This window comes from Palaemon carinicauda, chromosome 31 (assembly GCF_036898095.1).
Source record: "Palaemon carinicauda isolate YSFRI2023 chromosome 31, ASM3689809v2, whole genome shotgun sequence".
Lineage (NCBI taxonomy): Eukaryota > Metazoa > Arthropoda > Malacostraca > Decapoda > Palaemonidae > Palaemon > Palaemon carinicauda.
Genome location: NC_090755.1, coordinates 7,274,981 through 7,290,228, shown reverse-complemented (window position 1 = coordinate 7,290,228; position 15,248 = coordinate 7,274,981). Strand labels below are relative to the sequence as shown.

General features: G+C 39.1%; 1 protein-coding gene across 1 annotated transcript in view; it reads right to left on the bottom strand.

Annotated features, from left to right (window-relative positions):
• The window catches only part of LOC137624246 (uncharacterized), a 128,131-nt gene that overhangs the window by 91,041 nt on the left and 21,842 nt on the right, over positions 1 to 15,248 (bottom strand). Inside the window, exons 4-6 of the mRNA XM_068354758.1 lie at positions 4,316 to 4,383; positions 4,077 to 4,145; positions 3,172 to 3,280 (exon numbers count right to left, since the gene is read on the bottom strand). Of these exons, the coding sequence (XP_068210859.1) occupies positions 3,172 to 3,280; positions 4,077 to 4,145; positions 4,316 to 4,383 (246 nt within the window). The remainder of the gene's footprint in view (positions 1 to 3,171; positions 3,281 to 4,076; positions 4,146 to 4,315; positions 4,384 to 15,248) is intronic.

Genomic DNA, 15,248 nt, shown 5'->3' with positions numbered 1-15,248 from the left:
CAACACAGAGACCTCACAGAACAAACACAGCATCTCTACATCACCGCTTGATGCTTCATGAAGAAAGGGGATGGACTAAGCCTCGAACCTAGTGTCAAGCACTGCCGGGTTCTGGGTTTTGACCACAAATTTTGGCATAAAACTGATGGAGATCTATCCCTCAGCACTGGTGACTAAATAAGAGTGTCCATGCAATGCGCCTAATCTCTTTGCTGATGCTAGGGCTATTAAAATAACAGTCTTGAAAGTAAGCTCTCTGTCTGATGACCTCTTTAAAGGCTAGTACGGGGTACAAGTCACTTCCCACTCCAGAGCCTGTGGTCCAAGGGTGGGCAAGACTGCTCGAAACTCCTCACGAGCATAGACAACTCCCAGGAAACGGAGAGGTCTATACCGTTAAGTCGAATGCCATACTCAAGGCAGAGCGGTAGCTTTTGATAGCAGCAACTCAGAGTAAGAAGATGAGAAAATCCTTAATCTGTGCTAAAGTTGCTCCAACTGAAGAAATATCCCCTCTATGGCACAAATTACAGGAGATGACCCTCTTCCCTTGGTAGACAGATGCAAAGGACCATCACAGGTATCCATACATCTCTGCAGTGCCTCACAAAAAGCATTTCGTTCAGAGGAGATACTGGATAGCCTACACTCGTTAAGATAAAACAACTTCATGATCTGGTGTTATCTAAGAAGATTTAGCTGACAGAAGCGTAACCCACCAGGGTAGTTCTCTTGGGACCTCACCCAGAAAAGTTAACAGATTGGGATACCACTTGGCATGGGCCATCAGGAAGCCACCAGAGTCACACTGGGTCCTGGCTTATTTTTCCAGGTAGCAAACCGGTCAATTCCTGGAGTGCCCCACAGGGCAAGAAGCCCATCTCCTACGCCAGAATCTAGAGACCACTCCAACCCTAAAATCTGTCCCTAGTGACTGAGCGTGTTTGCTAATATAATCCTCTTGACCAGAATGTACCTTTCTGACAACTATATGGCGTGAAACTCCATCCAGATGTGCATTCGCTTGTCAGCTCGCAAAGATGGGCAAGAGACTGTTCCCCCTTTGCTTATGTAGGCTACTACAGTGGTGTTGTTGCTTTGTCAAGACTACCGAGTGCCTCCTCAATCGTTCTTGGAATGCTTGCAGCACAACGAAGGCTGCTTGCCTTTTGAGGATGTTAATGTGCAGATACCTCTCTCTCAAGATCAGGTCGTCTAGTTGTGCTTCCCACCTCTCCTCCTATGCATCTGAGAACATTTACATGTCTGGACGCAGAAAGCTGAGTGAGACTTCCCTGGTGAGGTTTTCCTTCTCGGGACACCAGGTAAGGTCAGCCAGAACCTTCTGCCCCAATGGATCAGAATGGAAAAGGGGATCCATGTTAGCTGACTAGTGATCCATCAGACAACACTGAAGGGATCTCAGCGCCAAACTGATACTTGTCTTGAACAGTAATGGTCATGCAACCTCATTGATCCTACCAACGCAATCATCCGCTAGAAACTCTCACTGCTGCCATGTCTATCAGTATGCTCAAATACTTCAACCTCTGTATGAGTATGAGATTCGACTTCTCCCAGTTTACCACAAAACCCAGATCATAGCAAAATGCAAGAATCCAATCTTGATCTGGTAGAAACTGCCTCTCCGAAGAGGCAAGAATCGGTCAATTGTCAAGATACAGTACATCAAGAGATATATCTATCACAAGTGTGCCCAGTTGGCTATCTAAATGAACACCTAGGGAGCTGTACACAGCCTGAAGGACAGCCTTGAACTGGAACACAGTACCATAGATTGAAAAACAGAGATGCTTGTGGAGGAATGATGAACATGTACTTGATAGCATGTGTCCTTCATATCCACTGAAAGCATGAAGCCTCCGTATGTGATGGAAGACAGCACAGACCGTACTGTTTTTGTCCTGAACTTTGTTTGATGAACAAACTTGTTCAGAAAAGAAAGGTCGATGACCTCCAGCACCCAGTTGCCTTCGCCACCAAGAGCCAACTGTAGAGACCCGGTGACTCCCCTTGAACGACTTCAACCTCGTTCTTCAGCATCTCTTCCCCCTCTACCAACAAGGTCAGAGATTTCGGCGATGTTGGATGACCTACCACGAACTCTATTGGTAATTGAGATCTGGGGGGGGGGGATAGCCGGAATTCCTGAAAAGTAGTAAGTAACCATCCCAAAGGACACTCGCTACTCAAGGCTCAGTCTCACGTCTGTCAGGTCAACTAATATCAGGGTCAACACCAACAGGTAACATCACAGTAGCCACTTTACTGGCCTTCACAGTCCTTTCAGGCTTGGCAGCTTGGCACTGGAGTCCCTGACACTAGGGATACCACCACGTCTCTCACCACTGGTGTCACTGGGAACACAGGACACTTGAACAGAGGGAACTGGGGAAGAAGTAACCTTAGCTAAAAGCTCCCTCAACAAAGTCATGGAGGGCCTCTAAAAGACCTTAGGTTAATCTCATCGCCAGCAGTCTGCACAGTAACAGGTGAAGAGCTTCCAGCTTCCAAAGGGGTGTGGCGAATACTTGGGGTACCCAACACACCACCAAAATCAGAAAAGACTGCTAAAGCGAATCCGAGGGCTCCTTGAAGTATACTTCCCGGGGGACTGAGCCAAGGGTGTATGTACAGGGAAGGTGGAAGCAGTCACAACCAATGAGAACACTAAAACATAAAAGTTCTTTAGTTTTTCTCTTTCAGGGCATATGCCTGCTATTGCATGGGAGGACATGAACTGAACTCAGCACATGGGGATGATTGCAAACAATCATGACCCCTATAAGACACAAATGAAGAGTAGATCTATAGCTGGTTTTACTGATAAACTGGTTGCAGTATCCACCATTCCCCCAAGCAAGTACAAAAATACTTCTCAATTTCCATCAGTCCAAGTTACAACTAAAACCACTTCCTGCAATAGAAAAAGAAAATTAAAAAGTTTGGTAAGCCACTAGAGGTACATGTGCACTGGACAGCAGCCGAATCAAAATTGAAGCTCGTTATCTACTTCTTAACGACCTCATTATCTACTTTATAACGACCTCGTTATCTACTTTTTAACTACCGTCTCAAGGTCGTGCTGAATCAATCTCCGTAATAAAAGGACAATTACACCCCACATTGGAACAAATAAATGACACTAACCTACGGGTGCTATGTGACTGTTCAAAAGCCTGTAGTGAATTGAATCTTTAGCATAATTTCTGGCACTAATGTTTGAAAATCCTGAATCTCTGACCTTCTTATCTAAATTCTGTAAGAAAAGAAAAAAGTAGGAGTTATTCAAATGTTATTCCCATATAGTGTTGCAAAGCAACAATATAAGAAGGAAACATCTATATATTTACATTTAGCAATCCTGCAGACTGTCTATTGTATAAGAATTTTGTGTACATAAAAGAGGACACAAAAAATACCCTTACAGATAATGCCGCAAGCAAATTATTGATCTTGTGGAACCCTTGCCGTCTATAAAAACTATCAAAATCAAAAGACTTTACAGCACCTGTAGTATTTTCAAAACAAACATGATTTACAAAAACTGATGCTGTACTGTACTTGAAAAAATAAGCGCAGACTAATACATTTTGTTCACCATTATGTATATTTAAAAGCAATTTTTGCTTTAGACTTTTCTAACATAGAAATTCCAACTAAATAAAATCTTTAACTTGAAAATCTTTCACCTTACTTTTTTATGTAAAGTATACTGTAGAACAATATCCGAGAAACATAAAGCAAATTTTGTGAAAAATAAAGCATTTTAAGACGACTGGGTTAAATTTTGATACATAAATTGCATATATTTCTTTATCAATAGATTTAATTACACATCACAAGCTTTTTTACACATCACAAGCAAAAAGCTATACAATGATGAGAGAGAGAGAGAGAGAGAGAGAGAGAGAGAGGAGAGAGAGAGAGAGAGAGAGGAGAGAGAGAGAGAGAGAGAGAGAGAGAGAGGAGAGAGAGAGAGAGAGAGAGAGAGAGAGAGGTCGTAATCATTACATGCAAGATGCAATCAAAGAATAAATCTAGAGTATACATACTCTCTGATGTGCCCCTGAGTTTTTATGTTCCTTCATAGCTATCTCGTTGTTCATGTCTCTGTTACAAATCTGGAAAAGAGGTACATTCATCATGAACTAGAGAAAGAGAAATAATATTGAAAATTGATCTGAGTACAACAATACATTACAGTACTTGAGTTTTAGTGGACATAAATCATTCATAATACTGTCATCGAGTCTTCAAATATTTTTAGCACAATTTCTGCAATGACACTTACCTTACATGAGAATTGCATTCTTTTCGAGAGGTCTACTGAAACTACGAATTCAGGCCCGTACAGGATTTCTGAAATATATATTACGGAAACTTTACTATAATTCCTTATCTATACAACAAACTGTTACAATGTAAATCCAAAAACTGAATTGTATTCACAGCAATCCTAAAATAAATCTTTCTTCTCTGAGAACCTTTGCAACTTATACAATGCTTATATCTTGAAAATCATAATTCTTAAAAGTAATTTGTATTTTTCTCATCTATACAAACCTGAGATCTTTAATCCGTTTTAACTTTTAATGATGTAGTAATAGTAGTAGTAGATGGCTTGTGGGGAAAAAGGAAAACAGCCAGACATTCTGCCTCTTCTTGTCTTGTCACACCTGCTTCCTGAGATGAGAAGCTATTTGTCCCATAAAGGAGCTATGTTGCAACAATTTGTGGCGTAACTACCACAATTGGTAGAATGACAACTCGTCAAATGACAATTGGTCGAAATGACAACTTGTTGAAATGACAATTGGTTGAAATGACAACTTGTTGAAATGACAATTGGTTGAAATGAATGGTAGTTTGAAATAATTTCTGTTTTTAAGTATCTAATCATTGATAGCATGGTTGTTCAAGAATAGTTAGCAGAATAATATTTCACTATAGCCCATGAGCAAAATGGAATTCATCAAGACCGAGCGAGGTGCTAGAAAACTTTTGCATGAAGGTTTCTTACACAATTGATAAGAAACATTGTGATAAAACATACTGCAGATGTGAAAAACTGAGTGAGTGTGGAGCAAGATTACAAACTACTAATGATATGATTCAAGGAAATCCTTCACAGCATTACCATCCGCCAAATGATACTCGAAATGCTGCCTTGTAAGTTGTAAATGAAATTAAGCAAAGGGCTTGTGAAACCAAAGTGACTGGCAGCATAGTGTATAATGCAACATGTACTTTGCTTTTGAGTGTTGCAGGAGCGCTACCCAAAAAATATTCTCTTTTGCAAACAGTGAACAGGAAAAAGTCTATACAAGAAGATGAAGACCTAAACGTTGCGACAAGAGGTGAAAATTTTAAGTTGTATGAAGACGAAAAAGTGACTATTTATGGAACGGCTAGAAATTTGGAAGTTTTATCCCAAAAATGTATTTGGTTTTGTGATGGCACATTTGACTGCGCTCCAGTTAATTCACAGTTGTACACTATCCATGCTCTAATTGCTGAAAATAAAACCTTACCATTGCTATACTGTTTGTTGGGCTCAAAGGACAAAGAGACTTATGACATTATTTTCACATTTATAAAACAAAGTTGAAGCTAGAATGTTACATCCATTATGATAGACAATGAAAAATTCAAGGAATTGTCATTTTGACGAAGTCATTTCAACGAATTGTCATTCGTCGAGTTGTCATTCTACCAATTGTCTTTTGACCAGTAGTCAGGTTACCCCACAGGTCAGCCAGGCAGCAAAGGTTGTCTGCTGTATCAGACTCCTACCTTCAAGACTAGTGCCACAAACAGGTTCTTCCTTAAGGTTAGGGTAGATCTGATATCCCTTACTTCAAGCACTTGTACCAGGATGGTACTTTACGGAATCTACTTGAATCAGCATGACTGAAGGTGCATGAGTCAGAAGAGGCAATGTTCTTGATATGTTTATCTATACCCTTACAGTAAGGATACGTCTTTGGTACTCTACAAGGAGACTTGAGATCTCAAAGAAGCATCACCATATCCACACAGGACAGAGGAGAAAGTTATCTTGCATTCCACTTCAAGAAAAGAAATAGCCAAAGACTTGAAATTGGAGTTGTACCAAGCCAGAAGCTTCATCTTGGACACAAACTGCAGAATCAGGATGAGGATGGCCTTTCTCTGTTAAGGATAATCTAAGGCATATTAAGCGTCACGTGGTACGATAGTCAAAAAGCTGACGCTGAGGCTCATGAGTAGTCTAGGGTTTAAATTCTATTTTATGCCCAGTCAAAAATGTCTGCTTGAGACCTTAAGACTCAGACGACATCCAAACGGACTACAGTTCCTGGAGAGGGAAGCCCAGTCGAAGCTACTCCTGAGCCTAGGCTGATCTTTTACTCGTCTTGCAAAAGACGAGTAACAGCCTTTTACTGCCTGCAGAGACTGAGAAGACATTCCTTGGCAAAGGACGATAAGAAAGACTGCAATTTATTGCAAAGAGGGTCTGCCTGATGAAATATACTCTCTGCAATGCTACTAGCACCAAGGCAGTTGTACTCGTACAGAGAAGCAACACCAAATCCAAATGCCACCCAGTGAGTGGAACTTGGAAGCAAAGTATCATGAAACCAAAATTGTCACGGATAGGCGGGCAGAAAGGCTAAGGTATCTAGATGTAATTGGTGGGTTAGAAAGTGATTCGAATGTTGCTGATGTCCCTGGAATCGGACAACAGCTTACTGGAAGGTGTTTTGTAAACTAGATGTTCTGGATCAACCAGACGGCAAAAAGGTCCTTTGATGGCAATTCAGTGCAGTTACCCGCCTTCACAAATCAACATTTAGGAATCACTGATTCGCTTGTTTTTCTATAGATAAATTATCTACTAAATAATCGATAAAATTTAATATATTTGTGAAATATCTTTTTTTCATTTCAGTATATAAATAACAGATTGTAACATGTTTTTCCTTTTAATATCATGTCTATTTATCTACAATTAATTTTATATCAATAAGAACATTTTCAAGTTAAAAAACACAATAAACAAAACTGTATTGTACGTACGAACGTATGCTGCTTCAACGCATATCAAACACATTGGCAATTTATTTTTCTTTCATTTCCTTAAATAAATAACAGATCGTAACATTTTATCTCCTTGTAATGTTATGCTCATTTACAATTAATCTTATATCAATATGTACATTTTAAAGTTAAAAAACACAACAAACAGTAAGGTATTGCATGAACAAAAGCACATATAATATATATATATATATATATATATATATATATATATATATATATATATATATATATTTATTTAATATATATATATATATATATATATATATACAGTAGGGTCCCGAATTATGCGAGAATTTGGTCGATTAATGACCTCGTGTAAATGGAAAATCGCGAATTTCGAAACACACAACAAACAGAAATAATTCCATTGCGGCCATGGCAACCAGCAATTTGCCTATTCAAATGTGTTTACTACCCATTTCCAATACTTTCTTTGTACTATACTGTATTTCTTTATAATATCAAATTGTTCTTGTAAATAAATAAAACATTTAATATACTTTAAAGTTCTAATAACTTGAAAAATGGTTAAAATTACAACCAGGATAGGTGTAAACACCATATATTTCCCGTTATAACACAACCCAAAATACAGACAAATTTTAATGTTTGTCATATCTATTGTATAATACAACTGGTGAATAGCAAAACCATCACTCTATAGACTAGCTTGTTGTATGATTGAAAATCCAGAATTATCAAAATAAAGGCGATTTTATATCATGCGTTTCCTAAACACGCTAAAAAGCTCAATAGAAAACGACAACCAATGTTTTGTTTACGTTTATCTCTGATCACAACGAAGTAACAGACGCATTTATACATCTGTGTTTTTGAATTGACAGCAATTTTACCTAGTATAGATTATATGTTGAATTTGTTATTACCAATGTTCTAATTATTTTTCATTAGAACTTTCAAATAAATGAAATGAATGCCATTTATGAAATGTTTTTCTTTATGATGCCGCCTGAAACGGAAACCTTCCATTTGTTTACGCTCCATCTTCGATCATAATAAACAAACGAATGCATTAAACACACATGATCTAAGTCATAACTAATGATATTACAAACATTTAGTAAACATTATGTTATTACAAATATTTTACTTACCGTATCCATATAAATTCCTAAATTCGTAGCAAAGCTGGAAATTTTTTTTCCTTATGCGTTTAATCCACAATAGCAAACTGCAGCTAATGACAGAGTGATAACTTACGATAATTCTAAACTGTTACGAAAGATAATTGTCCTTTCCATATCCAAAATACTTTTCCTAACTTCAGTTATAAGTCAACTTGTACCCACCTCAATTATGGATCCATATGCAAAAAAGGTAAAAGAAGAAAGTACTAGGCCTATTTTTAAAGTCACCGAACAATTAGGTTACCGCTATAACGTTCGATGTGAGAGAGAGAGAGAGAGAGAGAGAGAGAGAGAGAGAGAGAGAGAGAGAGAGAGAGAGAGAGAGAGAGAGAGAGAGGAATGGTTTTAAAGTACTAAACAATAAATATGATAGGTTATAACACATTGGTGTTTATGTAATATTAACTGTATAGATGGTTTGAATAAGTTAAGAAATGGTGTAAACAATTCTTTGTTATTGTATTCGCGCGGAAGCTAGACATCAGCTGATGTGATCACAGCCAAAAGTAAAACAAAAATAAGTTAGCAATACTCGATTTTTAAAACACATCCGAAATTTAACAACATAAGTACATGTTTTATTATAGCACAATTGACATTTAAAGAGTAAAAATTTTCTGGAATAGAATGGTGTTTCCTAAAAAATAGTGGTTTGCGGACGAAATCGGTTACCGTATTTTAAGCTATGATAGAAATGGATGTATACACGGTATAATTTTTTCGTTTTGTATTTAATTGACACTTCAAGAAAACCGATTTTGGTTTCTTCATCTATTTGTAAGTATTGTATAACGAGAGAGAGAGAGAGAGAGAGAGAGAGAGAGAGAGAGAGAGAGAGAGAGAGAGAGAATCAGCTGTTGTAATTGAATGTTGTGTTTTTGTTTCGTGTACCCCCTGAAGCGAGGAATTGATCGCCACAACTAACAATATTCATGTTAATTTCATTCTTAAACTCAAGTTGCCATATGTGAACTATGGTTTTATTTCTTACGGAGAGAGAGAGGGAGAGAGAGAGAGAGAGAGAGAGAGAGAGAGAGAGAGAGAGAGAGAGAGAGAGAGAGAGATTTCTGCCATCAAATCTCTCTCTCTCTCTCTCTCTAGATTTTATTTTACCGTCTACTCTACAAAACCAATGTTTGCAAATCAAATGTATACTGTTTAAAATATGACAAAATATTGACGACTCGTTACCGAAGTTTAGGCTATTCACTGCCGATAAACGAACCCAGTCTACTCGTGAAAACCTTGAACGCCCAGAGGGAAAAATAAGGCTTTTAAATATACTGTACTAAACAAAAATAATGCTTTAATATACCATCATTAACACTACCATTACAATTATCGTAAGGTTGGAGAAAGATAAAGATTGCCGAGAACGTAACCACATTTCTGTTTACATTTTGTCAGCTGGACTCGCACAGTTAACAGTTGATTTCATTGTTGATGTGGAATTTTATCCTTAAATAGGCTATTCATTATGAAATTATGTTAATGAAATGTAATGTTAATATTGTTTTGTAACATTTATTATAAATCACCGTATTTAGGGCTACCAATATACTTAAAAAGACAATAGATTTGATACATTTTGTAGTGCTTGACTCGCGAACTTTGAACAGCCTCGCGGATACAGAAAATTTATTTTTGAAAAATAGCGATCGCGGAAAAGGGGAATCGTGTAATTCGAACACGCTTAATTCGGGACCCTACTGTATATATATATATATATATATATATATATATATATATATATATATATATATATATATATATATATATATATATATATATATACATATATATATATATATATATTTATACATATATATATGGAAGAAAAGCCTTCTTCATTATTTCTCATATCGGTTACTTATTTCTTTATCTCCTTCCTCACTGGGCTATTTTTCCCTGTTGGAGCCCTTGGGCTTATAGCATCTTGCTTTTCTAACTAGGGTTGAAGCTTAGCTAGTAATAATAATAATAACATGGTCAGTCTCTAGGGCACTGTCCTCCTAGTTGAGGCATTGTCAATGTCCCTTGCCTCTGCCATTCATGAGCGACCTTTAAACCAGATCGGAAGGAAATCACTTGCTGCTTACCAGTGATGCTTTCAACAATCTTGGAGCAATTCCTTTGTGACGAGATAATTCTCAAAAGACGGTACTGTCCAGCCGGAAGTTCTTGGTTGCACGACAGCAACTGCGCTGCTTCCCTCTATTTGCTGAAATGAATGTTATCAGCATAATCCGGCCCTCTTTTCCTGACTGGCTATGTGGCTGGTTACCGCTTGAACACTATTTTCAAATCGTGTCAAAAGGAGGTAAATTTTCTTGGTTTTAGAGCATTGCCTCCTGGAGAAAGACAGGACAAGATAATTGTTGAGTAAACCACCAATAGACAAGTCTTGAGTAAGTAGGTACCAAAAAAGTGAGCGTGAATGCTTAAGGGGATAGATAGTCTGAAGCTCTTGCTTTGAAATGAAAACCAAAGCACATATAACAAGGAGATATTGTACTTCTGAAGGATCAAAGGGTGAGTACCTAGACATAGGTATCCTTTAGGTTTACTAAGTGCAAGAAGTCATCTTCCTGATGGCACATAGTAGAGTACTTGGTGTCTTCCCTTAGAACAGGAAGAAGATCAGTCACCAGGCTCCAGTCTACTTTTCCACTGGAAAAGTTGACTGTAAAGACCTGGAGAACCGTCTGAAGGACTTCGAGCTTATTCTTCTCCCTCGAGTTCCTTTGGGGTCCAAAGACCCACTGGCAAGCTGCAGTATCAGAAAGGTCCTTCCCTTTTATCTGCTCTGCGGATGTTGAGCGACTGTTCGAGGTGAAACACTACATATGACTGCACCCAACCAAAGATCGAACAAGAAACTAATCTACTGATCTTGTAAGTGGCTTCCATACCAGGAGACTCCAGACCCAAGAACGATGTGGTCCCGAGCTCGAGCCTTACATCTGATCCTTGTTGTCAGCCCTACAATCAGCTGAACTGATGGACTGTGGTAGAGACGTGATCATTGGCGGCTGTCTAACTTCTGTGATTGTAGTGCTCATACTTGTTATCATACTCGTTATCATGAAAAGACCAGGTGGTGGTAACAGGAGCATGAGCTCTTGTACCTAGTATTAAAAACCCTTCTCAGGGCATGAGTGTTGGTACAATAGTCTCCCACAAAACCATGTACAAGGGGTCTGTCGATATCTCGTGAAACTCAGCCTGATTGGCTGCCCTGTGTTTAGGTGACTTCTACCTTCTGTTCAGGGGTAGGTCTTTTGCTCACTGATAAATTGTCGGCAAGCACTACTTCTCACTCTCCCTTAGGGAGAGAGAAAGAAGTCACCCTTCAGGAAGGGGAAAGGGTGGCACCCTTTATTCCTACCAGTAATAAATGCGCTCGTTCTCGTAAGAACCATGCACAGGTAGAGGGGTACGTGAGCTCCTGTATATCTAGTCAGGGATGGATACGTTCCCATTAACTATCCATCTATCTTTGTATACCTTAAAGAAATAATCTAAATGCTTCATTGAAGAAATCTTCCTCCCCTGGGAAGCATGCCAGCCAGTCTGGGAACAGAAAGAAGCGATCAAATGCCTCTCCTTGGTTGGAGAGGAGCCTCGCCGACAACCGCATTAGCAATACGTGGCATCTCAGTTCTTGTACAGATGTTGAGATCGAATCTGAAGTCACCTGTTCCAACACCTAACGAGCGACTGACAGACCAAGCTGGAAGATTTTGGTATCTGGGAAAAGTGTCCTGGATTGGTCTTCAAGTGTAAGAAGATCTAAATTGAAGAGCAGTATTAGCCTATCATAGGGAGCTCTTCAATGATGGTATCACCGAGGTTTCTCTGAAACGTCCCAAAGCAGGAGAGGGACACAAGTCCTTAGCCAACAATGCTCATAAAGATCCCCTGAGGAATGAGCGCAAGTCCGATTGTGAGGTTCTCAATCATGTGGTTCCTCATTGCGTGATTCCCGATCACTTAGTTTCATGAAGTTCCTGATTGTGTGGTTTCCGATTGCGAGGTTCCTGATCGCCTAGTTTTCAATCCTGTGGTTCCTGATTGCATGATTCCTGATCGCATGATCCCCGATCATGTGGTTCCTGATCTTGAAGGTTTGTAATACGTGTAGGAACAATTACAAAAAAATCAGAAAACATGACAAATTCGAAGATAATTTGTATTTTTCCTAACCATACAAACCTTAGCTATTTACATTGGGTTTACCTTTTAGCGCAGCTGAAATGACGAGCCAATAGTTTTAACGAGGGTTAATTACCCCCGCGCTAGTTAGCGGGGGGTAGGGGAAGGGTAGCTTGCTACCCCTCCCCCCCCACACACCGGTGACTTGCTTCACTTCACTTAGAGGTAGGACTTGACTTGTGGGTCAGGGATGGCGGGCACATATGTGTAAATAGCTAAGGTTTGTATGGTTAGGAAAAACACAAATTATCTTAAAATTTGTCATTTGTTCCGTAACTGAAATACAAACCACGCTATTTACATTGGGTGACTTACCCCTTAGGAAGGGTGGAAAGTCCCCAGCCTTATTGACTTCGGCTTGCCCGGGGGCTCGATCCCTCAGTGAGCAGCACTAGAGAAAAGGGAGCCCCTGTACCTCACAAGTTCCTAGCATCGCTAGCAACGAGTGGCCTACATAAGCAGTGTGTGTGGAGGAGAGTGTGACTCGTCCTATGAAGTTGACCTTGAGACCTTCAGATATGAATTCTAGGATAGGACGTTCCCAATACCACCTCGTCAGGGTATGGGAGACGCAACAGTATTAAGCTTAATACTAGGAGCACAAAGATTGATTGATTGATTTAAAGTTTTCAGGCATCCTGACATCTAAGGTCATTGACGCCGATATCATTTAGTTTATGTATACAAAAAAAAAAATAAGAGTATTCAATTAAAATCATAAAAGTTGAATGTCATAAAAGTTAAATAGTTTTCAGAAGACCTGCTTCTGAAATAAATCTAAAGATGCCACTTGCTTAGTAGGACACATCATGTCCAAGAATCTTGGCAAGGATGAACCTGCCACCCTCACCTCGAGCATCAAACAAATATCTATTCCTTAAGTTGTTATAATTGGGGCATTCGGTCAACAAATGCCTCACTGTTAGAGGTACTAAGCAGTCGTCACAATACGGTTGCTGTTGGCCCTTCAGCAGAAACTCATGTGTCAACCGAGTGTGACCAATACGGAGACGACAAAGAGACGTCTCCCATTTTCGGGGCATCATATTATACCTCCAAGGAGATATGACATTTGTTACCTCTCGCATTTCATTGCCATCTAGGCTATCCCATTGCTGTTGCCATTTATTGCAAACCAATTTCTTGATGTCAGGTAAGAAATCATTACAGGGAATGGGATACCTTCTTGGCAGCAACTCGGATGCAGCATTCTTAGCCAGTGAATCTGCTTCTCATTCCCACACACACCTACATGTGCTGGAACCCAACAAAATCGAACTGTTATACCTCTCCGTCCAATAATAAAAAGCCATTCTAAAATCTTTAAAACTAGAGGGTTATTAGAATTAAAAACTTCTATGGCTTGAAGGACACTCCTTGCATCACTAAAAATTGTAAAATTACCCTCCTTCTCCAATGCTATTTTCTCAATAGCGGTTAATATGCCATACAGTTCGGCAGTAAATATGGAAGCGGTCAGAGGAAGTGCACCTCTACAATTAAAACCATTACTATGTACCCCAAATCCAACGCCAGCATCAGATTTGGAGCCATCAGTATAGATAAAAGTTGATCCTCTATGTTCTTTAACATGTTCATTAAAAAGAGACCTGGCTTCTAGGTCTGACATATTCTTCTTATCTCCTATAAAATATTTACAAAAAGATATCTCTGGTAATTTCCATGGAGGCGTTGATGATACCTTGAATGGAAGTACTGTACCTTACATCTAATTATATCCAGACTGTTTAATAATTTTTTCACCCGATAGCTATAGGGCTGAGGAGATTTTGGGTGCATCTCAAAGTATGTTGGGTGCCTTACAAGGCTTGCAGTCTGGAAGGCTAAAGAATTAGGGAGTCTTTGCAATCTAAACCAATACCGAAGAATAGAAGACATCCGGTAAAGGTCTAGTGGTAACTCTCCAGCATCAACAAGGAGACTTGGGATAGGTGATGTTCTAAATGCTCCCGTGGACAATCTAATACCTGCATGATGTATTGAATCTAATATTTTCAACCGGCTTGGGGTGGCTGAAGAGTATATTTCACAACCATAACTAATTTTGGAAAAAATCAAGGCCATGTATAATTTTAAAATAGTATTGCGGTCTGCCCCCCATGATGTATGGGACAATACTTTTAAAATATTCAGAGCTTCAACACATTTAGCTTTTAGCGCTTTTAGGTGAGAAACCCATGTAAGTCTACAATCAAATATCAAACCTAAAAATTTGGTTTCAGATACACATGGGATCCGTTGACCTTTAATGTATATATCCGGGTCTGGATGTGCTCCCCGGATACGACAGAAATGTACAATAGTAGTTTTACTTGTCGAAAACTTAAATCCATTCATATCGGCCCACTGGATAATTTTGTCAATTGAGAGCTGTAGTTTTCTCTCAACCATTGCCATTCTGGCTCCAGCAAATGATATGGAGAGATCATCCACAAACAATGGTGAGAGAACATCCTGGGGAATTGCTGAGGATATCCCAATAATTGCTAGTGCAAAAAGGGTTACACTCAGCACACTACCCTGAGGAACTCCTTCTTCCTGGCACTTACTCTCTGATAGAGCTTCCCCAGCTCTCACTTGAAAAACTCTATGTGAGAGAAATGCCTGAATAAATAGTGGCAGCTCTCCTCTCAATCCGATTTCATGAATGGTTTTAAGTATACCATATCTCCATGTGGTATCATATGCCTTTTCAAGGTCAAAGAATACTGTAACATGGTGCTGTTTGGAAGCAAAGGCTTCACAAATAGAAGACTC